The sequence below is a fragment of the Sander vitreus genome, chromosome 22 (assembly GCF_031162955.1).
Source record: "Sander vitreus isolate 19-12246 chromosome 22, sanVit1, whole genome shotgun sequence".
Classification (NCBI taxonomy): Eukaryota; Metazoa; Chordata; class Actinopteri; order Perciformes; family Percidae; genus Sander; species Sander vitreus.
Window position 1 is genome coordinate 24,956,382 of NC_135876.1, and position 27,500 is coordinate 24,983,881.

The 27,500-nt window shown below is 44.0% G+C and overlaps 1 protein-coding gene across 3 annotated transcripts in view; it reads right to left on the bottom strand.

Annotated features, from left to right (window-relative positions):
- Positions 1–27,500, bottom strand: part of nebl (nebulette) — a 162,458-nt gene that overhangs the window by 124,620 nt on the left and 10,338 nt on the right. The window contains exon 1 of one of the 3 annotated variants that reach the window (XM_078280897.1): positions 25,795–26,102. The exons of the other annotated variants lie outside the window; for them this stretch is intronic. Coding sequence (XP_078137023.1) covers positions 25,795–25,937 — 143 coding nt within the window. The 5' untranslated portion in view covers positions 25,938–26,102. Of the gene's footprint in view, positions 1–25,794; positions 26,103–27,500 lie in introns of those variants that run through there. 3 annotated transcript variants of the gene reach the window in all.

Here is a 27,500-nt window from a genome sequence, read left to right on the forward strand (position 1 = left end):
CCTACTTGCACAATAAATCAATTAATCGCACGATAAAAAAAATGAGCTCCATCATTTTTCCGGCCGCGATAATTTCCATTTGCGTGCTTGTTTGTTTTCCTCGTCTCTCTCTGTCTAAGAGACTGGAGGACCACTCTCGGTTCCTTAGCGTAACGAGGAGTGAACCCTCTTGTCTGTCACATGGTCTTTGTCTAGGGAGGCGGGACTCCTGGCGGAGAGACAGAGAGAGACAGATAACGCTAGTTGGGTTGAGAGCTGCAGCTCTTTGCAGTTAAGGCGCAGTCAAAAAAAGAAGTATATATCCGTGTTACTCTGTCCTGTTTTCTCCCTTTCATTCCAAACCACACAGTTGACAACCTGCAGGTGGAGGCGGTGGAGACAGGCTCGGATCAACGCCACGGGCGGCTGTGGACTTGTCAGTCTCGCAAGCGGTTTCAGGAAAGTGGCTGCATGTGTCCGACAATGCACAGAACATTAACGCTACTACCTACAGCTGTCAGTGAGTCAGAGGCTCCCGGACGGTGAACTGAGACTCCGTTACCTGCTTGTCAAAAATCGCCACTTACTAGCTAATGAATTAGCCTGAGGTAAACGCTAGCTATCAGTAAACAGAAGTGACGTGGTGGCTGGCGTGTGTGTGTGTGCGTGTGTGTGTGTGTGTGTGTGTGTGTGTGTGTGTGTGTGTGTCGCCACATTTACAGAAATGTATTCTGAAAACATTTTAAGCAAGAAAAAGGCCTGAAGTTGCTGAATCTGTCTGTTTTATTGATCGACATTTTTCGTCAGATTTTGAGAGGTGTTCGTCACGCTCATCCCGCTAAGTGTTTTAACGTAAGTGTTCCTTTCGGGACAATGCTAACCATCGAAAGTGGGCACTACGGCAGGAAGTGGTCCGTGCACGTTAGCAGTGGACTGACGGAAGTATGCAGAATAAGACTGAGAATGACAAAACAACATTGAAAATGAACTTTTTTGGGCCTTTTTTCCAATGTTTTTGTCACTTTTCTCAACACTTTTTTAAATGCATGGTCATGAAACCTAATTTAAATGACATTATACCCATTTTTTGAGTAAAAAAAAGCTGAAATGATGCATTATTTTGACCAATAGTTGAGATCAGAGGATGTTGAGTGAATCACAGACTGGTGTATGTCAAAGTTTAGTCTTGACACTGTTTTGAAACCATTGACATTGTTTTTTTTCAAGAATCATTAATTGTACCTGTGAAGATTGTTATATGGGTTGCATACAATGTACATCATGCATCCATGTTATTTTTGGACAATTTGGTTGTGAGAAACCCATATTTCTGATAGAAAAAACTTTGAAAACGGGTCATATTTGATCCGAGGACAACACAAGGGTTAAAGCAGCAGTTATAGTCCTAAAAATACCAAAAATGGACAAAGTCCCGACTGACAAAATCCATACTGACCGAAAAAATACCTGACACGCTGACACGCTGCTTCCAGCTGAAATACACGGGTCTGAAATTCATGCTGAGAAAAAAGGGGGACATAACCGATAGATTACATCTCCTGCTGTCTCATTACAAAGATATGTTTTTTTTCCTTTTATTTATTTCATTTTAAAATCATTTTTGTTACATTCAGTTTGACAATCTGTTATTTTTGCTTCTGTGTGTCGACCTTTTCAAATGTGAAATGATTTCATTTATCTTGTGATCTTTTGTTTTTGGTTTAGTCTTTTTCTTTTCTATCTTTTCTATCAATATGAACACACACACACACACACACACACACACACACACACACACACAGAGACACACACACACAGACACACACACACAGACACAGAGACACACACACACACAGAGACACACACACACACACAGAGACACACACACACACACACACACACACACACACACACACACACACACACACACACACACACACACACACACACACACAGAGACACACACACACAGACACAGAGACAGACAGACACACACACACACACACACACACACACACAGACACAGAGACACACACACACACACACACACACACACACACACACACACACAGACACAGAGACAGACACACACACAGACACAGAGACACACACACACAGACACACACACACACACACACACACACACACACACACACACACACACACACACACACACACACACACACACACACACACACACAGACACACACACACACACACAGACACACACACACACACACACACACACACACACACACACACACACACACACACACACACACACACACACACACACACACACACACACACACACACACACACACACACACACACACACACACACACACACACACACGATTTCATTTAGTTTCTGATCTTTCTTTTCCATCGATATAAACAGAAGCCACAGCAGGTGGTCATTTTTTGTCTGTAATAAGTTATTTTTGTCGTGTTCAGTCCTTTTAAACAATGAAGGCTGCAGCTTGAAAAATGTCAGAGCCTTTCCATGCTGAGAGTAACCTTAACGACTTAATGACCGAGCAAGACGGTGACATTAGCAGAAACAATGAGCCTTTCTGTAATTGTTTGATTTGTTTTGTGAAACTGTAGTTAACGCTGCTTTTATGCCATGCCCATGTCTGTGTGCCTACCTTATAAGTGACCTTTAATGGCATCTTCAGTATGTTTCAACCTAGTGACAGATGGGAACAACAATCTTTGACATTGGTCCAGTATTAATCGAGAAACAAGCTGCAATGTAACGTCAACGGGCTATTGTTCACCTTCAATTTACCACTGCTCAGATTATTATTCAAAGTGTCTGACAACATTATGGAAAGGATCCCTACAGAGATAGACCTTTTTGTTTAACATGCTACAGCCCCAGAACCCACCAGACTCCATGTAAATAATCAGTAATTTTATGATCGTAAAACACACTTCATTCAAAGTCCACAGACACTAAATAAAACTATCAAAAGCCGTCTTGGTTCATCTTTCCACTGTTCCAACAATCACCACTCTGGTTTGGTTGAAATAAACCCTTAATTCACCCATTTACATGTGGAAATATGCTGGCTCTATACACGCTAAAAGTCCTGATTATTTACATGGAGTCTGGTGGAGATATGCTGGCTCTATACACGCTAAAAGTCCTGATTATTTACATGGAGTCTGGTGGAGATATGCTGGCTCTATACACGCTAAAAGTCCTGATTATTTACATGGAGTTTGGTGGAGATATGCTGGCTCTATACACGCTAAAAGTACTGATTATTTACATGGAGTCTGGTGGAGATATGCTGGCTCTATACACGCTAAAAGTCCTGATTATTTACATGGAGTCTGGTGAGTTTGGTGATGGTGATTTCAGGGCTTTTTCACGTTAAACTAAAAGGATCTTCCTCTTTAACTAAAAGGTCTATCTCTGTAGGGATCCTTTCATAATGTTGTCAGGCACTTAGAATAATAATCTGAGTCTGTCAGCAGCAACAACAGAACTTTTAGTGGACGCTGACTGATGCTGAACATTTGTCCTTGATTGATTATATTGCGGCTTGGTTCACGGCTGCCGGTTACAGCATTCTCGCTCTCTAAGTGTCCCGCTAGAGGTACTTTAGAGGACTGCAGGGGGTACATGTCCCCCTAGAGGTACTTTGGAGGACTGCAGGGGGTACGTGTCCCCCCAGGGGTACTCTGGAGGACTGCAGGGGGTACATGTCCCCCTAGAGGTACTCTGGAGGACTGCAGGGGGTACATGTCCACCTAGAGGTACTTTGGAGGACTGCAGGGGGTACATGTCCCCCTAGAGGTACTCTGGAGGACTGCAGGGGGTACATGTCCCCCTAGAGGTACTCTGGAGGACTGCAGGGGGTACATGTCCACCTAGTGGTACTTTGGAGGACTGCAGGGGGTACATGTCCCCCTAGAGGTACTCTGGAGGACTGCAGGGGGTACATGTCCACCTAGAGGTACTCTGGAGGACTGCAGGGGGTACATGTCCACCTAGAGGTACTCTGGAGGACTGCAGGGGGTACGTGCTTATTTGAATTTTTGGTCACTTGTCGCCCTAGTGTTGCCTTCCTTCTTTCTACTGTGTTTTGCCAAGGTTTTTGTCTCCTTTTTCCATCATCATCTAAATGTTCTCCAGGTCCAAGGCTGTAGTTTAGTAAATCTAGCGCTGACATCGCTGTATTCTTCCTCTTTATAGATACTTTATTTTACCAAAAATGATTTGCGCTGGTTAGGGGGTACATGGCTTAAAGAAACTGTTCAAACTAAAGATATATTTAAATGAGTTAGTTCTCTGTATCTAAAAGCAGCAACAGTGGGTTTGGATTTGAAGCTTTCGTCTGCAGGAACACACAGCATGAAGTGAGTTACTCACAGATCTGTACAGAGTATAGTATGAGGTGGGTGGATGGGTGACATGGTGGAAAACACTCCCACACTCCAGCGCCAGTCTTTATTATAAGCAGTGCAGAAAACCCCTCTGTGGCTCTTTAAGGATATATCAGAGAAAGAACCAAAAGTATAATGTGTCCATCTGAGGAAACATCTCCCTATCACTCTCCTTTTTAAGGGGCGTATAATGAAAACCTCTCTCCGATTAAATTGCAAAACATGACATAGACGAAGCCAAAAGGAGGGGAAACAGATTAAAGGAGGATTGCAATGTACAATGAATGAAATAAAGGCTGACAGAGTCTAGGCTCAGTAGTTTTCCTGTGAGCTGGCTGATTCATTGAGCCCCTGAATCATCGATGCCAGCAGCGTTTTCAGCGGCACAGTTTGACCACTCCGCTGAACTGTCCTTCACTCCTCTCCTCCTCCTCCTCCCACATCACCTCTTTATTCCTCCCACCCTCCTTTTCACATACACTGTCTCTCTTTCTCTCTCCCACACACTGTATCTCCCCCTCTCTCTCCTGCAGAGGGGCCAGTCGATAGAGGGATGATTTGTTCTGCTTCTATGAAAACGTAGCAGGTAAACTTGTCTCTGTACAATCAGAATGGAGGTGAACATAACAGCATAAAGAGACACACCGAATCATCTCTTTTCAGAAGTCTTGATAGCCTCAGAAACTCCGTCATGAATGTAAACAATGCACGGTGTAAGGAGTAACACATTTGTTAGACTGCAAGGGTACACAAAATTGGTTTGGGTGAGAAACATTGGTAAACAGAGGATGTTGAACGTTCACTTTCAATTGTCTATTTTCCTAGCCTGGAAATCTAGACCCAAATCCGAAAGATTAAGGGTCTGGCACTGAGTAATGAAAACGGCCCAACTCGAGGGGCGGCACCAAGCATGCATTTGAAAATCTCACTGCACGCTATTGGATAACATTACGACCAATCACAGCAATACACGCTAAGCCCCATGCGCTTAAACTCTTAGCTACCAGAGGAGCTAACTGGGAGATTAAACTCTTAGCTAGTGGAGCTAACTGGTAGATTAAACTCTTAGCTACCAGAGGAGCTAACTGGTAGATTAAACTCTTAGCTACCAGAGGAGCTAACTGGAGATTAAACTCTTAGCTACCAGAGGAGCTAACTGGTAGATTAAACTCTTAGCTACCAGAGGAGCTAACTGGTAGATTAAACTCTTAGCTAGAGGAGCTAACTGGTAGATTAAACTCTTAGCTACCAGAGGAGCTAACTGGTAGATTAAACTCTTAGCTACCAGAGGAGCTAACTGGTAGATTAAACTCTTAGCTACCAGAGGAGCTAACTGGTAGATTAAACTCTTAGCTACCAGCGGAGCTAACTGGTAGATTAAACTCTTAGCTACCAGAGGAGCTAACTGGGTGATTAAACTCTTAGCTACCAGAGGAGCTAACTGGTAGATTAAACTCTTGGCTACCAGAGGAGCTAACTGGTAGATTAAACTCTTAGCTACCAGAGGAGCTAACTGGGTGATTAAACTCTTAGCTACCAGTGGAGCTAACTGGGTGATTAAACTCTTGCCGTATCCGGTCGGCAAAACAGCAAAAACATCCGTCTTGCAACGGAACGATTGGAGCGCCGTCTTCTGTTCCTCTTTCAGATAAAAAGCCAAGTCTAACTCGTTCTTTGTAGCGGCAAAAAGCCGTTTCAAACAACTGGTGTTCATCCGTAGCCATCTTGCAATGTTTACTAATGACTTGGACGTCGCAGCGCTGTCGTCATCTGTTCAGCTCGCCTCTGGCCCGCCTATATCAGATACACCGATGTGATTGGTGCAGCTCGGCTCCAAGGGCATAGCTAATGAGCAGCATTACTGAATGCCAGAGTGACTCGCTGAGTAACTTCAAATTGTGCTCTCGTGAGGAATCTGGATTACCGGGGTACTATTTTCCAACAATTATTCTTGAAATTTCAAAACAGTAAAAAAATAAAAATAAAAAAGATTCCAAAAATGAATCGGAAAAATTACAGGAATAAAATAATGAAGCATTAGATGTTTCTCTCTTGAAATGTTCAACATTAACACAGGGTCAGTTCTGTTTTCCCTCCCTTTGTGGGTAAAGACTTAGTTGTGCGGGGGTTTAGGCGTCCTTCCCCCAAAGAATATGTGACGTGTTTCAATAAACAAAATGCTATTACTCCATGGATTTTGTGTCTCTTTGTGGGATTTTGTCTCTTTGTAGTCGTGTTGTGTCTCTTTTTAGTCATTTTTGTTTCCTTTGTGGCAGTTTTGCATCTCTTTTTCACATCTTTTTAGACCGTTATCTCAATATCTGGGTCTAAAATGTTAGAGCTAGAGAGCAGATAATAAATACATGACACTCAAAAAGCTTAAAGGTGCTCTAAGCGATGTTGGGGGGACGTTACTTCTTGTTGACAAAGTATTGTCAAACATAATGGAGGATAGCTCGCTCCTCCCTCCTCCTCATCCCGTCCCCTCTCCCTCCCTTCTGTGCTTCCTGAAACAGTCATGAACGTGCACTGTGGAAGTAGCCTACGTGCTAACGCTGCTGCGGTGATGGCTCAACCAACTCCTTCTTGTCGGTTTTGGATGGAAGTTGTTATGTTTGTTGGTACAGGTTGGTGCAGTTTGTTGTTGCTGCCGTTTGTGGAGCCTGGGCTGTCTACAGAGACCACGTTTTTTTACAGTGTGTTCAGGGGACAGGCAGCTAGCAGATAGTGAGGAGATGTTTTTTACAGTGTGTTCAGGGGACAGGCAGCTAGCAGATAGTGAGGAGATGTTTTTTACAGAGTGTTCAGGGGACAGGCAGCTAGCAGATAGTGAGGAGATGTTTTTTACAGTGTGTTCAGGGGACAGGCAGCTAGCAGATAGTGAGGAGATGTTTTTTACAGTGTGTTCAGGGGACAGGCAGCTAGCAGATAGTGAGGAGATGTTTTTTACAGTGTGTTCAGGGGACAGGCAGCTAGCAGATAGTGAGGAGATGTATATGACAAAAAATGGTGTAGCCTAAAAAACTCGCTTAGAGCACCTTTAAAGACAAAACTTTCTAAAAAAGTCCCAACTACAATCATCAGATCTGAGAAGTCTTTTAGTTACACTCATTCATTTGGCTTGCTGCACATACACCTAATAATAACCCTGAATATATCGGCTGCTGTTTGACGGTTTAATAAATTAAACTAAAGAAAAGACAGCACCCTCTACCTGTTATGTGCTACAAAGTAAACCAGCAGATGTATATTTATAGACGCAGATATAATTAGTTTACGATGCTTCATGTCCTTTACATAATGTGAATATGACTGATTTAAAATGATGAATGTAGCTCCGCTGATTATTCCTATTCTTTCCCTCCTGTTTCAGTCTTTCTCCTCCATTCCTCACTGTCCCTCTGTTTGTGTGTGTATGTGTGTGTGTGTGTGTGTGTGTGTGTGTGTGTGTGTGTGTGTGTGTGTGTGAATTCTGGCATTTTTTTCCGGTCAGCAGTCCTTTTGTTTCACTTCTGTGACTCTTAGTTTTATATAAATAAACACACACACACACACACACACACACACACACACACACACACACACACTCACTATGTCCTAAAGTTTCACTTCACCTGTTCCGGTCGCTACTGGCAACCACGGATGCTTTGTTCATTTGGTGCAACTCAATACTTTGAGACAAAGAGCTGCTCTGTGGGATATTTCTCTCACACACACACACACACACACACACACACACACGCACACACACACACACACAGCTAGCCAAGGTAACTCCGTGCTGGCGGGACAAGCAGCTCGGCACAATAACTCAGTTTGTGTGGAGTCTTTAACAGCCAGCTGACGCCTGCAGGACACAAACCGGCCCGTCTGCTCGGTTCATTACATCATTTGTTGTGTTTCAGGACAAAATCAAAGATTCTAACGGACACTTGCTGCTAAAAACCACTTCCGTCTTCCCTGATGCACTAGCACAAAGTTGGACTACAAAGAGTAACAACTAAATAGCAAAAATGGTTGCTGAAGACTGACTTCCATGGGTCGAACTTCAAAAACACCGGCTCCTACCCTTCCCATAATGCAACTGCATATATATTTGAAACCTCACCCCACCTGACGTCACTCTGACATCATCAGGTTGACTTTCTCAGACTAACCAAATCTCAACAGGAGTTCACACATGTTCTCAAATTAAATCCTGAGCCGTCGAGCTTTTGATCTCTAAACTTTAATTTCCCCATTGAGTGGACACACGCACGCACGCACGCACACACACACACACACACACACATTCTAGGATAAAAACAAAGTATTCACTCTACTTAACAAACAATAAGCTGTTTCATACCTCCTGACATGAGCTAAATATAACTTCTGCCAAAAAACAAGAACACACACACGTAGCTTCCAATAATACCCTCAGACACATCCTGCCTTTCTCTTACTTCTTGGTTGAGACATCTGATTTGTGTGTGTGTCTGTGTGTGTGTGTGTGTGTGTGAGAGTGTGTGGGGGGGGATACGGATTTAGATTTCCCATTGTCTATAATGTTGTTGTGACATTTGCCAAACGACAGCAATCTCCTTTCTCCCAGCAGCAGTGACGCAAACGACTAACTGAGCATTCAGACGTCTGTGTGTGTGTGTGTGTGTGTGTGTGTGTGTGTGTGTGTGTGTGTGTGTGTGTGTGTGTGTGTGTGTGTGTGTGTGAGGTCCAATAAAATGCAACCATCAACCTCATTCAAATCCTGAAAACAAAGACTACAGCCATGCTGGAAGCTCTGTGAGGCTGTGCTTAAGACACAGAGGTGCTTTGAGCTAAATGCTAACGTGTCGACAGGAATGTTTAGCAGGTGTGATGTTTACCATGTTCACCATCTCACTTTAGCATGCTAACATGTGCTAATTGGCATTAAACGCAAAGAACAGCTGTAATCGATTGAATATTATTATTTTTGCAGGTATTTGGTCACAAATCTGTAACTTGATGAGGGCGCTAGATGAAAAATCAGAGGATCAAAGTTATTACAATCCATTCTCATTATTGTGTGTACTCGGGACGCTAATTTAGAGGTCTAGAGTCTCAGTTCACCCATCGGGGTGGCTCGGGAATACTTTCCACGTTCTGTGGACAGCTGCGGACCACAAGCAGCCACTTTCCACAGTCCACAGCGGTCCACAGCGTGAGGTTGCCAGCTGTGCATCTCTGCCTGGTTTACTCCGCCAGCTCTCATCGATAAAGTGTCATGTGTCACGTTGCTCTCCGCTGTGAGCGCCGTCCAGCGAAGAGCCACAAGCTGGGCAGAAAAGAAAGCTTAAAAGGTACACTGTGTAGTGTACCTTTTATAAGAATGGACCAACAGACCCGTGTCTCTGGACGGAGACAAGTGAAGGACATTAGAAGCTCTTTCCCGGTGATGGCTGAGCGTTACTGAGCAGCCTCCAACTGAGCTTGAAGACGTAGATGTGACGTGAGCAACCTGTCTGAAAGTTGGAAGTCTTCTGGTAGCTGTGCCAAGAGAAATCTCAATCATTCCCAATCTAGCAGAGACGGAGAGCGTAGGTATATGTAAGGAGATAACATAGACACAGGCTCATTATTGATCACTAAAATGATAGTTAACATTAGTCATTACACTTAAACAGCTGATGGAAGTCCAAACTGCCTGAGAGCTTCTCCTGTACTATACGGTAACTCCTCTACTATGAGACAGGAAGTCTCGTGGTTATGACCCAATCGTTAGCCTATTGTTATAAAAACGTCTGCTACGGAGCCATAACGTGAGCTACAAGGTAATGGAGCCTTTTATACATTGTCGTGTTTCTTTAGAAATAAACAACGGACAAATAGAGTCTTTAAACGCTTCAGATGTAAAGGTATTCTCTGTCAAAGTGACGTCAGAATGAATGGGAGTCAATGGGATGCTAACGGGAGGTGATGGCTTATTAGCATCAAAATGGCGCCACAGGAGGTTCGCGGACCGAGGAGAAGCTGACCCCCTTGCCAAGGAGGCTTCCATGTCGTTCCGCCATCTTGAAAAACTATAATGGCTGAGAGGGACATAGAGCACTAGCCGACCTGTCTAGCTAATCCACAACACGTTTTGGTTCAGAGCCAGCGTCACGTGACTGAAACCAGCTGAGACGGAGAAGGAGATCAGTGAGAGGAGCTTGAAAGCCTGCACTCTAGTTCATAACGGAGGATCGTACTTATGCCGAGCCACAGGAGAAGGAATCCTCGTCACCAAAAAAGCAGAAATTGGAGGACATGTTGTCCTAGCTTCTTGGTACATAACGGCTACCGTAGATGCAACAGGCATTAGAAAAAGCGAGGCGCCAGAGAGCATTATTCGTTTGAATGCAAAATACAATTTCACTGCTAGATGGGAGACATTCCTACACAGTGGACCTTTAAAACACAATTTGCTAGTGCAAAGTTAGGACCAACAACAGCGATTATTTAAAACTTTGCATCGGCAGGTGAGGGGGTGTGGTGTTCAACATTTCCGACAGCACTTGAAGGCTTTATTTCACAGAGAAAGAAAAGAGATGAAGCGACTGTTCTTCAGTTGTTGCAGGAAAACAGTCCCCTCGCCACCCCTGGGCAGTTCAGTGCTGGGGTTTCTTTCTTTTGAACATTCAGATCCAGTCCTACGGTTCACCATTAACATCCCTTAACAAATTTCAGAGCAATCCATCTAATAGTTGCTGAGATATGTCAGTCTGAAGGAACGGATGGGCCGACCAACTGTGCGTGCATGACATTTAGGCATCTAGGGTTGGGTATCGTTTGGATTTTTACGATTCCAATGCCGATTCTTGAAAAACTGAAAAATGACATCAAAGATGTAATCTGTGTACTAGCGATCACGTGCAGTGAATGGTTAATATGCTTTTACGTCCGTTTTGGTGAGACCAGAGGGAAGATATGGCATTTAAAAAGTAGCCTACGTTTACGGTAGCTAGCTAACGGTAGACGACAGAGAAAGGGGGATATAAGAGGGAAAATATTTCATTCGACACATGAAATGGAACCGAAATGAGGAAACGAAGAAAGTTGGGTTCAAATCCGGTCCGATTCCATAGTGGAACCGGGTTTCGGTACCCAACCCTAGTGACATTGCTCCATGTATCCCCAGAGCCATGCATCCACACAACAACAGCTTCCTGGTGCCAGGTGGAGCAGGAGGCATGGCTCTGATCATGGCTGTCTCTGTAGCTAAAAACCGGGTGATCTGCATGATGGGAGATGAGCCAGTGACACCACAGTCCTCCGTCCTGCCTCACACACAACAACAACGACACAAACAGCACATGGACACAGCAGGACGGAGCCTCGTGTTCAGCCACCGACAGGAGACGCTTCTTCACCAACTGACACAAAGCAACCTGGATGCTCTTTTGGTGAATCACTGCGAGGGAGACAGATGAAGAGGAGGAAGAAAGGGCAGGCATGACAGCCGTGCGTGTGTGTGTGTGTGTGTGTGTGTGTGTGTGTGTGTGTGTATGTGTGTGTGCGCGTGTGCGCGTGCAGGTCAGTCTGGCCGCTCTTCATCTTCCTGCTTAGGTGTTGATGAACCTCTCAGTGTGGGCTCAGGACAGACTTGGCTCCTGTGAACCTTGCTGCCAGTTCAGCTCAGCAGCACAAGACACAAATATTAAATCAGCGGACATACTGTATCTACTGTCAACTGTATTATTGTCTTAACAAATATTGTGTTCTCTGCATGAAATACCGTGTACATGCAGAGAACAACTGTGTGCTAAAACTACATGAAAATATCCTCAAACGCCCTGTTTTAAGACTGTGTTTTGGTTGCTGTAACGTAGCGGCAGAGCGGGGGAATGGCTTCTGGGGCTTCATGTTTTCAATAGTCAGTCCTTCCAGAAAAGAGTTTTTTTGTGATTGTTTTGGGCAAAAATCCTTGATTATGCGTCACGTTTTCTTAAAAAAATGCGATGGAATATGCGGGATATTTATGCAATTTTATGTGGTGAAATAGCGGGAACTGTGGTGTCATCGTGGCTTCATCGCGGGGTTTGCAGCTTTTAGATGACGTTCACGTCGCGTAATCACGTCACTGCATAACGTTTCCATGTCAACAGGGGAAAACGGCTGCTCTTGTGTGACGTAAACGAACTACGGATGTGGAAACTTAGAAGCTGCAATCACAGGAGTTACATTTTTTCTCACTATACAAACTATAGGAGTTTTATTCAACCCAAAGATAGTGTGCTTTAAAGAGGAAGTGTTGCACATCATTTAAACAATATGAAAGAACACCATCAGAAACTTACTTAAGACTTAACGTAACTTTATGGTGGAGAAATATCGTGAAAAGAGCTATATGTCTTCAACCCTCACGTGGCCACTTGTTTTCTGTCCTGCAGGTGAAGTATAAAACCAAGCAGAGCCAGAGAGCCGAGGGCTCTGCAGACCTGCCCAACCTCCTGCAGCTGGAGCACGTTCTGCACGCCAGCAAGCTGCAGAGCAACGTACGACACCGCCGCTCGCCGGCTTCACCACAGGCTCCAGGTTAAAAAAAAACCTATGCTACCCTTTACTTGGAAACTTTGGAAAGGTTTAGGCACTAATTGAGTTTTCTACCCGCAGGTTTTCCAGGACAACTGCCGCAAACAGTCCACTGCACCAACTCCCCAGAATGCACTTCTGTCGTCACATTACGCCATCTGCAGGTAGACGTTATAAACAACAGTCCAGTCTGTCTCATGTTAAATGGCACCTTGAACACCAGGGGAATATACTACATTAGGGCTTATTTTCTAGATGAATGGATCAGTGTTTCCTAAAAAGCCCGAGATGACGTCCTCAAACGTCTCGTTTTGTCCACAACTCAAAGATGTTCAGTTTACTGTCACAGAGGAGAGAAGACACTAGAACAATCTTCACATTTAACACGCTGACATCAAGTATAGAGCAGTCACATTTATTTGCCTTTATCACTCAAACTTCAAATTGATGTTTCCTTCTTTTCCACAAAAATATTGAACTGTCCACTTACCAGATGGAGTACAAGCATTGACAACAGAACGAAAAATAAACGATATAACAAAAATAACTTCCACTCAGTGTTGGGTGAAGTGTTCTGTATCTTCACTCGAGTTTCTGCAATCTTCTGAACATAGTCATACTGAGAGATCCAGAGAGAGTTGGGTGGAGCTGATAGTCTTTATTAGCTTTGTAACAACTCATTTGGCAATCAAGACCATCAAGACCGAAAGCAGAAAAAGGTCCATGTTATGTTCTTCTGACTGACTGACTGACATGTGATGTGCATTTTTCTTAGAAAACCATCAGTTTTTAGAAATGTCTCATGATATATTGTCTCTATATTGTCTCTGGAAGTGTATCAGTTAAAGAAGGAAAAGAAAATTGCAATACTCAATAATATCCAATCGCAATCATTGAAAATCGCAACACAAATCCAATCGGCAGCCATGTATCGTGAAAGAAACGAAGAGACAAAAGCATACCGTCCCAGCCCTGGTGCAGGTGTACGGGCCCTGACACACCAACGGGACGGCCGACCGTCGGCAGAACAGCCAGTCGGACGGATCACTCAGCTCCCCGAGGTCCAGAAAGTGCCTCAGAACACAGCGAAGCGACGCTGACTTGAGCGTACGTTCTGCGCGTGCGCGGGACGTAATACGTCTCCATAACAGCAGGCGGCGCTAATCTGTATTTTCGCCCCAAAAAATGAAAACCGGAAATGACGAACGGGTCACGTGGGTCTGGCTTCTCCAGCTGACCGATAATGGCGGCTTGTTCGAAATACGATCTCGAAACGTGTTTCTGAAAACATTTGAAGAGAGAAACAGGCCGTGCCGTTGCTGAATCTGTCTTCATTTCAGATCAACAAAGGTCAGTTTGAAAGATTTGAGGCTCTAGTCACGCTCATCACTTCCGGGTTAGCACTCCACCAATCAGATTGGTCATTGAGTCCGACTGCCCGCCCTCCGACTCAATATGCCAAATCAGCCAAAATGAAGGCCGACGACTGTCCGACGGCCGATTATCGGGCTGGTGTGTCAGGGACATTAAGGGTCACCATCAGAGGACTAAAAGCTAAATGTCTGTGCAGTTATTGCTGCTAACTGAACACCGGCAGCGGATGTTAAAGCCGAGTAGACGCAAATTATATCTCCGGGCCTCCATGGAGACGAGAGTCTCACTCAGCTGTTTTATAAAAGAGTTTTACATCTTTATTAAGGAGATGACAGGAGGCTGTGGTGTCCTTTACAGTCTGTCTTTATCATACTGACAGAGGAGAGGAGAGGAGAGGAGAGGAGAGGAGAGAGAGCAGAGAGAGGAGAGAAAGGAAGGGAGAGGAGGTGAAAGGGGAGAGGAGAGGAGAGGAGAGGAGAGAGAGCAGAGAGAGGAGAGAAAGGAAGGGAGAGGAGGTGAAAGGGGAGAGGAGAGGAGAGGAGAGGAGAGAAAGGAAGGGAGAGGAGGTGAAAGGGGAGAGGAGAGGAGAGGAGAGGAGAGAAAGGAAGGGAGAGGAGGTGAAAGGGGAGAGGAGAGGAGAGGAGAGGAGAGGAGAGAAAGGAAGGGAGAGGAGGTGAAAGGGGAGAGGAGAGGAGAGGAGAGAGAGAGGAAGGGAGAGGAGGTGAAAGGGGAGAGGAGAGGAGAGGAGAGGAGAGGAGAGAAAGGAAGGGAGAGGAGGTGAAAGGGGAGAGGAGAGGAGAGGAGAGGAGAGGAGAGAAAGGAAGGGAGAGGAGGTGAAAGGGGAGAGGAGAGGAGAGGAGCGAAAGGAAGGGAGAGGAGGTGAAAGGGGGAGAGGAGAGGAGAGGAGAGAGAGAGAAAGGAAGGGAGAGGAGGTGAAAGGGGGAGAGGAGAGGAGAGGAGAGGAGAGGAGAGAAAGGAAGGGAGAGGAGGTGAAAGGGGAGAGAGGAGGAGAGGAGAGGAGAGGAGAGAAAGGAAGGAGAGGAGGTGAAAGGGGAGAGGAGAGGAGAGGAGAGAAAGGAAGGGAGAGGAGGTGAAAGGGGAGAGGAGAGGAGAGGAGAGGAGAGGAGAGAAAGGAAGGGAGAGGAGGTGAAAGGGGAGAGGAGAGGAGAGGGAGAGAAAGGAAGGGAGAGGAGGTGAAAGGGGAGAGGAGAGGAGAGGAGAGGAGAGAAAGGAAGGGAGAGGAGGGAAAGGGGAGAGGAGAGGGAGAGGAGAGGAGAGGAGAGGAGAGGAGAGAAAGGAAGGGAGAGGAGGTGAAAGGGGAGAGGAGAGGAGACGAGGAGAGCAGAGAGAGCAGAGAGAGGAGAGAAAGAAAGAGAGGAGGTGAAAGGGGAGAGGAGAGGAGAGGAGAGGAGACGAGGAGAGCAGAGAGAGCAGAGAGAGGGAGAGAAAGGAAAGGGGAGAGGAGAGAGGAGAGAAAGGAAGGGAGAGGAGGTGAAAGGGGAGAGGAGAGGAGAGGAGAGGAGAGAAAGGAAGGGAGAGGAGGTGAAAGGGGAGAGGAGAGGAGAGGAGAGAAAGGAAGGGAGAGGAGGTGAAAGGGGAGAGGAGAGGAGAGGAGAGGAGAGGAGAGAAAGGAAGGGAGAGGAGGGTGAAAGGGGAGAGGAGAGGAGACGAGGAGAGCAGAGAGAGCAGAGAGAGGAGAGAAAGAAAGAGAGGAGGTGAAAGGGGAGAGGAGAGGAGAGGAGAGGAGAGAAAGGAAGGGAGAGGAGGTGAAAGGGGAGAGGAGAGGAGAGGAGAGGAGAGAAAGGAAGAGAGGAGGTGAAAGGGGAGAGGAGAGAAACGAAGGGAGAGAAGAGCAGGGAAGGAGAGGAGCTGTGGAGAGAAAACACGGAGAGTAGAGGAAAGGAAAGGAAAAGAGAGGAGACGAGGAGAGGAGTCAAGGGGGAAAAACAAGCAGAGGAAAGAAAAGGAAGGGAAGAGGAGGGGATACAAGTAGACGAGAAAAGGCAAAGAAATGAAAGAAAATGGAAACAGAGGAAACAAAAACAGGAGGAAAGTCGTGCTGAGAAGCGACCTGAACAGGGCAGAAGGAAAACTTGCAAAAAGACTTGAGTGGAAAAGAAAGAAAACTCTGCCAGCCTTTCACTCCGACAACATGATGAGACGACAACAACAACAGCATGAACGGGAGAGGGAACAGAGAAGAGTCTCATCACAGGGCTGATTATAGACTTCTGTGATTGGTCCTCACTGTCCTCCGTCTTTCTGTTCACTCACTCATGCGAATAACGTTCTCAGACGGCCTTCAATAGAGCACTTCTCATCCCTCCATCCTCTCTCCCTTTTTTGTTATCTCTCTGGGTGATGACTGAGCCTCAGTTCCTTCTCTGCTTCTCAAATCCTTCACGTCTATTTATTTACTTTTTCAAAAACTGTGTTTAACTCTGTCTTTGTCTCCTCCTGTTCCTGTCCTCGTCCTCTGTTTTTTTTTTTTAGCAGATTCTCGAAACCATGAAAGATTAGAAGGAGGGTTACATAACTTCCCTCTCGTATCTTTCAGCAGCTTTCTTTCTCTCTCTCTCTCTCTCTCTCAATATGCTGCTCTCACCATCTTTGTGTTCTCACAGTCGGATTTATACTCAGTCTCCTTTCAGTTGCTGTCTCCTCTCTCTCTTCTCTCTCATGTTACACCAGGTTAAGCAGTGAGCTCTCTGCTTAGGCTTATTAACGGGGAACTATGGTATACGCTTTTGGTGCACCCGTGAGTACGACTGCTGCATTCCCACCTGCCCACACGGACTCTAGTGGGCGTTAACCAAACTGTTGTAAATGAGGCAGGTGTGAGAGCCACCTTACATGATATCACATCCTACAGCTGCTGCAGGAGCCGCTTCCCTTCCTGCTTTTCTACTGCCTCAGTGAAACAATAAAGACAGAAAGGTTTCTCTCAGCGATGTTGGTTATGTGGGCAGCAGCGTTACATAACCACTCAGCCTTTATCACAACAATCTGAGCTGCTATTAACATTCACACTACATGTGAAGTCATGTTAACATTCATTTCCACACATATGCAGAGAGAGAGAGAGAATTAGTGACCTCTTTTAGATTTCAGATCAGTCGTCTTCATGTTCGTGCGTTACATAAGCAGCTTTGATTATTACTAATTAGCATGAAGTGTAACTTAATTAAACAAGAATATCTGACAGGGGAAGACGCCTGCTATGAATGATGATCAGATGACGATGTTTCTGTTCAGCTGGAATTACTGGATCATTATTTCTGTAATTCTCTATATGTTAGTCTCGCATTGCCAGACCGATCTCCACAGCGCTGCGGAAGAAGGTCTGGCGAAGCGAGACTACCTCTCCCGTACCTTCCTCTCATAGTTTATATAGGGTTAAAACTCTCTGGGTTGTTTGCATTTCTTTAAACTAGGGCTGCACGATTACGGCCAAAATGATAATCACGATTATTTTGATCAATATATTGATCACGATTAATTATCACGATTATTTGTTGATTTTAACCAAAAGAAATGTTATTGTCACACAGGCTAATTATAGCTGCTTTCACGTCCACATTGTGCTACATTCCTCCTTTGTTGAAGGATACTATGAAGGAGCCATTTCAGCTGTTGTACGACCACTTTCCAAACATGCGCGTTTGCCGTGAAAAGATACAGGCAACTCAATTTTCTGTTCACGTTAACGCCGCATGTTAAAATGTGCCCGGTATCTACCGGACGAAATAGCAACGCTGATTACGGTGCCACTTAAATGTCTGCGTTGCGCTCTGATGCTCCAAAACAGACGTTAGAGGCAACAGAAACATCGCTGCACGTCACGCTAGTTAACAATAATAACACGTTACACAGCAGCTAACGTTAGCCTACCGTTAGCTACAGTAAACACTTTACACAGCAGCTAACGTTAGCCTACCGTTAGCTACAGTAAACACTTTACACAGCAGCTAGCGTTAGCCTACCGTTAGCTACAGTAAACACTTTACACAGCAGCTAACGTTAGCCTACCGTTAGCTACAGTAGTAAACGCGGCTAAAATGCTGACAGCTAAACGGTGTAGTGTGGCTGTATTTCACCGTAGAGGATTCCAACAGCGAGACGTACAACAGTCTGCCGCTAAAGCTATGAGCTTCACTTTTGTACATGTGATGTTTTAAGTTTTGTGTTCATAAGTTTCTCCATGTTAATAAAACAGCTCAGAGGTCATAAGGTATCACAGAGGGCAGTCACACACTACAGATTAAAGCTCAGCCCATGACCTGACGTAGGAATCCATACATATACATCAGGGTTTTACCAACGGTTGTAACACTTAAAGCACACACAAGCCGTTTTGGGCACCGCCTAAGCCGAATGAATGTCAAATCAATGTGAGCATAAAAACTAACTAAATGACTTTTCTCAGATCTAATGATTGTGGACGTCTTCAGCAGGTTCTTTAACTGTTATTTATGTATTATCTGCTATAGCTTTTCCAACATTTTAGACACAGATGTAATGATAGTGGTCCACAATTCTGTTGAAATGCATTTGAAAAACGTAACATTTTTCTTGAAGGAGGAGCCCTAAACCCCGTGCCAAATACATGCATGTAAGTCTTCCACAAACCTAGGAAAGACACTGTATATATGTCTATATGTGTGTGTTTCTATGTGAGTTATGTCTTCAACTTTAAGGAAACGATGCCTGGTTTCCATCCTCACTCTACTCACGTTGTATGAGTGTGTAGAAGAAAATGAACACCCAAACAGTTTCATCCTCATCTTATCCTAATATCCTCTTTCCTGTTCACTGATTAGGTTCCTATTATTTTCTCTAAACAACAAACTTTTAGTGACTCCTGATTTAATTAAGTCTGTCTGTCTTTGCTCTAGCTTAATGTTAAGAGGAAGCACTTCAGTTTGCAAAAAGGTTAACGCCGACAGAGATTCACATCTTAGTTTGAGCAGACAGTGTTGTAAGTCTATGTAAATCTACTCAGACTTCTCAGCTTTTGTTCATTGTTGTTTCCTTGTTTGCTACCTTTTTTGCACTATTATTTCCTATTATCTTATACCTTGGGCCATCACAAGTTGATAACGACCACCCCCAACTCGGCCCCGCTTGGTCTCTGGGGCCAAAAAACACCCTTTTTGGGAAAAGCTTTTGGTGGAATGATGTAATTGTGAATATTAAGTGTACTGCAGCTACATAAATGGTCATATAACGTTAAAATGTTGCATGGTGTATCCTGACACGTAGCAGAAAAAGATTCTGGGGATTGCTGCCTTTTTGCTGTCAAATATCACCCTCAACATACCCCAAAAGACAAAGAAATGTCTGTCTGCCTGACAAAGTGTCATCAAAAGTGATTATTTTCAAGCATTTTATTATACATATCACTGCCTCAAATGTACATGAAAAACTTCCCAAGTTTATAAGCTTCAATGTAAGTCCAAGATGACCTTTCTATGTAGAGGATTACAGCTGGTATAACCATAGTTCTCCACTGTACCTCAAATCGGACAAAACAGAACTTCCAAGCATTAACAGTCCATGTAGGATTAAGCATATTTTGCATATGAACAATAATTTTTGCATATATATAATATGGACTAGCACAATATGCAAATCGCAGGGGCGGTACAATATTTGTTGAAGGCAAAATATGTGTCTAACCAGTCTGAATGAAGTATTGTGGTGCTGCAGAGACGTCCCGGCCTACAAATCCTATCCTACAGACTACAGAAAACGTCTTTGTTTGGTACAGATCCTCGCAGAAATCACACTATAATCACTTTTTATACTTTTTATGAAAATGAGAGTATAAAAATGATCATTCCCTCCGCTATCGTGAATCATATTTTAATTGCAATATCAGTCAAATGAATCACAGTTAGATATTTCCCTCATATGGTGTAGCCCTATGTAAACTTCCATTAAAAAGCCCTGGCTAGACCTTCTTTGGGTCAGAGAGAATTGAACTACAGATTCTTGTGTCCCCACTGCGCAGTGAATAAAACGTATCGTAACCAGCCACAGAATATGACCTGAGAGAACTTTTTCTTCCACGAGTGCCCTCATAAAGTCAGTGAGTCAGAGTGTGCTGAGTCTCATGTGCTCCTGTAATCCTTCTCCCCACTTGTTTGTCCCCCCTCCTCTTTGTCAGCCTCCCCCTTTCTGAGCTGCAGAGAGGATCTTAAGAAGCACGAGACCGCGTCATAAAGACCTTTAAGTTCCCTCTGGACTCAAACACTCGGAGCTAAGTTAAGGCTGTCCCCTATTCTAAAAGTAGACGTGTTTTTTATTACCCAAAAAAAAAAACAACACAGTTGGTTCAACACAACATTTTTCGCAATATCATTGAATTCCGGATGTTATATTATATTTGACAGCATTTGGAAGACAGAAGTCTTCCTCGGATTTTCACTTAATTGTCAAAATATTTCATAATTTCTGCTTTTTAACTCAAAAATGTGGTATAAAATCATATGAATGAGGTTTAGTGACCATGCATTTTGAAAAAATAATTGTAAAACTTGGTAATAAGTTGGTTTAAGGGGTGTATATACTGGCGGTAGCTGGGGGGAAAGCGTAGAAAACGTAGAATAAAGCAAGAAAACAATATCAAATTAACATAAGAAAAAAAAAGTGTTTTCAGTTTTCACCCGAGAGGACAACGGAAAGAGTTAAATGAAAGCTGACACTATGCATATTAACATCCATGATGTGTCCAAACACAGACGTAATATCGTAACTCAACTTATTCGAGCTTTAATCTAGCTGCAGGTAAACCTCACTTCCACTTCATTTACCGTATTTTCCGGACTATAAGTCGCACTTTTTTTCATGCTTTGGCTGGTCCTGCGACTTATAGTCAGGTGCGACTTATATATCAAAATATATATAATGTAACATGTTTTAAATGTTATTTCATGCTGAAAACATTACCGTCTACAGCCGCGAGAGGCGCTCTAGGCTTGTGACGACTATATGCTGCTCCTAAAGACAACTGAGAAAGAAAAGAAGCTGCAGGAGACTGCAGGTAGTAAAACACGCAGCCGAAAACGGTCATCGAGCAGCAGAACGAGAGTTTGGAGTGAGAGAGAAACTTGTGAGGGACTGGAGAAAAGGTTAGTCTTACTGCAATGAAGAAAACAAAGAAAGCTAGTCGCGCTGAAATCCAGATGGCCAGAGCTGGAGGAAGGAGTCCACAGATGGGTGCTTGAACAACGTGCTGCTGGGAGAGGCTCGTCAACAGAGCTGTTACGTTACGTTAACGTAGAGGACACCTACCGTATTCAGCCCCTTGTTCTGGGGGCTGTTGGGTAGTTTAATAACTGTTAATGTGTTACGTTAACATAGAGGACACCTACCGTATTCAGCCCCTTGTTCTGGGGGCTGTTGTGTAGTTTAATAACTTGCCTTTCCAGATTAAATGTCTGTTCTTGGTCTTGGATTTTGTGAAATAAATTTCTAAATAAATGCGACTTATAGTCCAGTGAGACTTATATATGTTTTTTTCCTCTTCGTGACGCATTTTTTGACTGATGCGACTTATAGTCCGGAAATTACGGTAACCATCTATCACTGTGCACATTTCTATATTGTATATCATTTGTCCGAAAGGCAAAGATTTCTATTATGTGCTCAGTTGAGAGGAGGTATTTTTTTACCTTCGACTGTTGAAACTGGACGGTGTGTTAATACAGAAGAAGGGAAGCAGATCTGTCCGTGTGCTGTGAGTTCCATTTCGTTTGGTACTACATGTGTAATTGTTGTCTAGCTCTTTGTGTATTTTTCTTTTCTTTTCATGTCTTTGTTTTGGGCGGAGCTGCTGGGGAACGCAAAATAAATGTCGGTGTGAACTGACAGTTAGAGCCCGACCGATAAAGGATTTTTAAGGCCGATATCGATACAAATATTTGGTGATTTAAAAATGTGATATTCCGATATATCAGCCGTTACATATTTAAAAAAAATGTTTTCCCTAACATTAAAAATAAACGTGTTTTATTGTCACAACAGAACATCAAAATATATTAAAGTTCTGATAAATAAAATGTATAAAAATACAAACTAAAGATATGAAACAAAGGGTTAAACAGGAGAGATGCCAACAGGGAGGTTGTAGAGCGCCCTCTGGTGGTCAAACTACGCAACGCCAACACTCAGAACATGGTTGAAGGGGGTTTCGTCCGTTTTTATTTTATTTTTTAAATATTCATATATCGGCCGTTATAAATGCCGATACCGACAGTTTGGAAAATGCCTAATATCGACAGATAATATATCAGTCGGGGTCTACTGACAATGAAGTTGTATCGTATCGTTGTACCGTCCTTATTATTGTAAACAGCGTGACTCTTAGTTTAGTAAGATGAAAAACTGATTTTGTAAATATGGATGATGCTCAAAGACAGAGATGCCTGTTCAGTTGCGAAATATATAAAGTAGCCAGTTATCTTAAGAAGAGAAAAACAGCTCTTTACGGAGATGATCTGTAGATATTTGTTTGTATGTACTGTTTTATTTTGATTTATTTCAGACTGAGCTCATGAAGTGGCGTATGTATGACACACCAATTGGTACGCCATTATTGGCGTGTTATCAAGACGCATACTCTCTTTTTAGCGTGTTTATCAACGCCGTTTGGCCTCCGTTGACTTACATTACCTTGCGTTTGCGTGTGAATGGACGCCGTAGCGAGTAGTATGAAAGGGCGAAAATCTGCGTAGGGAGGTTGGTCGGGGGGGGAGGACGGGTCAAACAGGACTTTCACCCAGGAGACCGGGGATCATGTCCCGCGTGTCACGTTTCCTAAACCCAACTGTCGCTCCCTTCTCGTGATAACACGCCAAGTGGCGATAACACGCCAAGAAGGTACAGGGCGATACCACGCCACCTCAATAGCTTTTTTTCCAAGAGCCATTTCCCTTCTGAATAGCTGATCCATTGCCCCCCCTCCCTTCCCGTCACAATTTTATCTTTGGACTATTTTATTATTATTTGCAGCTATACGCATATACTGTTTGTCAAGCTTCTGTGTTACTGATTGCCATGTCAAATTCCTGTGTGTGTACTGATGCATTTGGCGAATAAAATGATTCTGATTCTGGAGTGGCGTGTATGTTTACGTCCGCTGTATACAGCGTAGACATACACTCAAAATGCGTACAGATAACACGCCACTTGGCTTTAGAAAGTGGGCGTGTATGTTTACGCGAAGTCATGATGTCATGTTGTTTATTTTCTGTTTCTCCACATGATTTGTGTATGCGAGACCGGAAGATTTCTGTTAAATAGCGGTGTCTTGTAATCCCATCTGGGATAAGCCAAATGTTTGGTATGACACAGAAACAAAATAAGATACATCAGTTATTATTCTAATGGAGGGATGAACTTTTACCATAAATTAATGAACATATAATATGTAACCTCAAGAGCCAACAGAAGCAGCTGCAGAGGAAATGATCAGAGAGCCACGGCGGGAGAACTGAGGCCGTCGACTCAGATGTTATTGTTGTCATCACAGCGCCGACCGCAGCTCAACAATGGACACAGATCAGACGCATGACACAAATAGCCAAGAAAAACAAAGCCTCCGCCGGGCTTTTCTTCACAACACACACCAGTTCTATCGCAGTAAAAACAAGGAGCGTCAGAGGGAGCCGGAGCCGTGCACAGACTCGCTTTAATTACTGGTGTGGACGCTGAGCGACACATGTAACAATACTGCTACACAAGCACAACTCTCACTGATGAGTAAGAATCCCTGCAGCTGTTTCCTGCACTGTTAACAAACCTAACTGGACAGACAGACAGACAGACAGAGACACAGGCAGACAGAGACACGGGCAGACAGAGACACGGGCAGGCAGACAGACAGACAGACACACAGGCAGACAGACAGACAGACACACAGGCAAACAGAGACATAGGCAGACAGACAGACAGACAGACAGACAGAGACGCAGGCAGGCAGGCAGACAGAGACACAGGCAGATAGAGACACGGGCAGACAGACAGACAGACAGAGACACAGGCAGGCAGAGACACAGGCAGATAGAGACACGGGCAGACAGACAGACACACAGACAGACAGAGACACAGGCAGGCAGAGACACAGGCAGATAGAGACACGGGCAGACAGACAGACACACAGACAGACAGACACACAGACAGACAGAGACACAGGCAGGCAGAGACACAGGCAGATAGAGACACGGGCAGACAGACAGACACACAGACAGACAGACACACAGACAGACAGACAGAGACACAGGCAGGTAGAGACACAGGCAGATAGAGACACGGGCAGACAGACAGACAGACAGAGACACAGGCAGGCAGAGACACAGGCAGATAGAGACACCGGCAGACAGACAGACAGACAGAGACACAGGCAGGCAGAGACACAGGCAGATAGAGACACGGGCAGACAGACAGACACACAGACAGACAGACACACAGACAGACAGACACACAGACAGACAGAGACAGACACACAGACAGACAGACACACAGACAGACAGACACACAGAGACACAGGCAGGCAGATAGATGATTATTTTGCACATTAGGTTTTGCAGGTAAACTCTTCTTTTGTCTTGTGTTCTGAATGGAACGTGCACTCTCATTTTGTCTTTATTAATTAACACTATAAACATTGTATTGTATTATTTATTATAAGGTGAATTCAAACAGTTCATCAGGAAAAGTATTAAGGTAAATGTCACAGTTCAAGGTGTTTTCACTGTTGATTTGTTTAACGGTTTCACTGTTTTTTAAGTTCAATAAATGCAACATCTTTCCGAAAGTCAACAAGATTTTTACGTCCATAAAGGAGCAGCCCTACCTGAGCGGTAGGACAGTCAAACTCCAGTTTTTAAGTGGAATACATAACCCTGCAGGTCCTCATTAGCCTGCTGTGACATTCTTCAGCTGAGGGCAAACACACTCCGACATAGAAAAAGAAGATACACTCTGAAGCCATTAGCTCCAGTGTGTGAGAGGGTTGACCTGAATTAACCCGGCCAAGGAAAAACATCAGCATGTGTGCTGCTACTTTGTCTTTACACCTGCAACAAAACACTGACACACACTGCCGCTTGTCTGAAAGGATCTAAGATCAGAAGTCCACACAGGATTCTCTCTAGATATTGTTTTTGTAATTGTACACTTTGACAACTTTTAGTAAAAACTAGGGATGCACTGAATCCAGATTTTTGGGGTTTGGCTGAATCCTGAATCCCCTGGTTGAGATTCTGCTGAATCCTGAATCCCCTGGTTGAGGTTCTGCTGAATCCTGAATCCCCTGGTTGAGGTTCTGCTGAATCCTGAATCCCCTGGTTGAGATTCTGCTGAATCCTGAATCCCCTGGTTGAGGTTCTGCTGAGTCCTGAACCCCCTGGTTGAGGTTCTGCTGAGTCCTCGTCCCGTCCTCAGTCCATGAACACAGTCAACACATTAATGAAGTAAACAGTGACTGTCCTTCCTTTGCCGTACCTGAAGTTGCTGCATTCTGGCTGCTGTCTGTAGATTCCTTCATGCTCAGCTCGTATTCTTCCAGATGTTTCATACCAGATGTTGTAACAGCGGTGATGTTGTGTATTGTTTAGGGTCCTCGCCACCACCAGACTAATCAGCATTGCAGATTGAACATGTAGCTGGACTTGAATGGCCTTCTTTTGACTGAAAGTACTGCCAAACAACACTTTTTCTGCTCACCAGTTCCATTTCCACTTCCTCTCAGCCTGCTGCATTGAAGCTCCACCTACGTAAACACCTTCCTGTAATCAACGGCGCCGTCATCACGTCGACCAGCGTAGCGTGCGTAGCGTAGCGTATGGTGGGAAAAAATACTAAGGTTCTGCAGAAACCCAACCCCGTCAACAAGCCCAATATTCAGCTGAATCCGAAGCCCTGGTAAAAATGGATCTAGAGCCTAACACCATCATGCATCTCACCTTCTTCTGTATTTTCTAGTCTGGAGTTATTGCAGGATGCCGTACAGTATAAGCTGCAAAGATGAATCAATAAATGATCAACTATTAACTTAGTCGTTTGATAATCGATTAATCGAGTTGAGTCATTTTTGTTGTGTGATGTCAGCTTGTTAAATGGGAATATTGTTCTAGTTTCTTCTCTCTGTGACAGTCAACTGAATATCTTTGAGTTGTGGGCATTTGAGGACGTCATCTCGGGCTTTTTGGGAAACACGGATCCACATTTTTCACCATTTTCTGACATTTTATACAACAACTCATCCATTCATCCAGAAGATAATCCACAGATTAATCAACTATGAAAATAATTGTTAGTTACCGCCCTAGTTTACAGTAAAGCATAACGCTGTAAGTGAAGATTTGCTGCTGCGACGTACAGAAAGGGAACCACAATACCCATGATTCAGTGCACTTTGTGACGCTCTCTTTTTAGTAAATGAATGTTGCAACAGCAATAGTTTCTACTGAGCTGAGAGCTACAGGGCTCACTAAATGAAACGCCAACAATCAATATCATTAACAACCTAAATAAACTGCAACCTGTGGAAACACAGCTGCACACACACACACACACTTCTTTATTGATTGATATGATTAATCTGTGGATTACTTTCTGGATGAATGGATTAGTTATTTGGTCTTTAAAATGTCAGAAAACGGTAAAAAAAAAAAATGTGGATCAGTGTTTCCCAAAAGAGCCCGAGATGACGTCCTCAAACGTCTCGTTTTATCCACAACTCAAAGATGTTCAGTTCACTGTCACAGAGGAGAGAAGACACTAGAAGATAGTCACATTTAACACGCTGACGTCAGAGAAATGACTCAAACCTGATTATCAAAATAGTTAACAACAAACTGATTCATCTTTGCGGCTTTATTCCACAAGACAAAAGATGAACAACGCACCACACAGTGTACATATTGTAGAGCTGCTCTGAGTCTCTGAAGGTGGGATGAGAAGCTTGTTGTCATAGTGAGGAGGAGGTTAGAAAACCTAAGTAGCCATTTATAATCACAATCGACTGTACGTACAAGGACATTAAAAGTGCTAGTTTATGGTGCAAACATAAAAACACACACATTAAACTAAGAACATAGAGCAGAGAATGTGAAAATGGTCAAATGTATTACATCTTTCCCGAAAGTCAGCGAGTTATCGTGTTAAATAATCGCGATTAGGTTGTTTTTTTCGTCCATAAAGGAGCA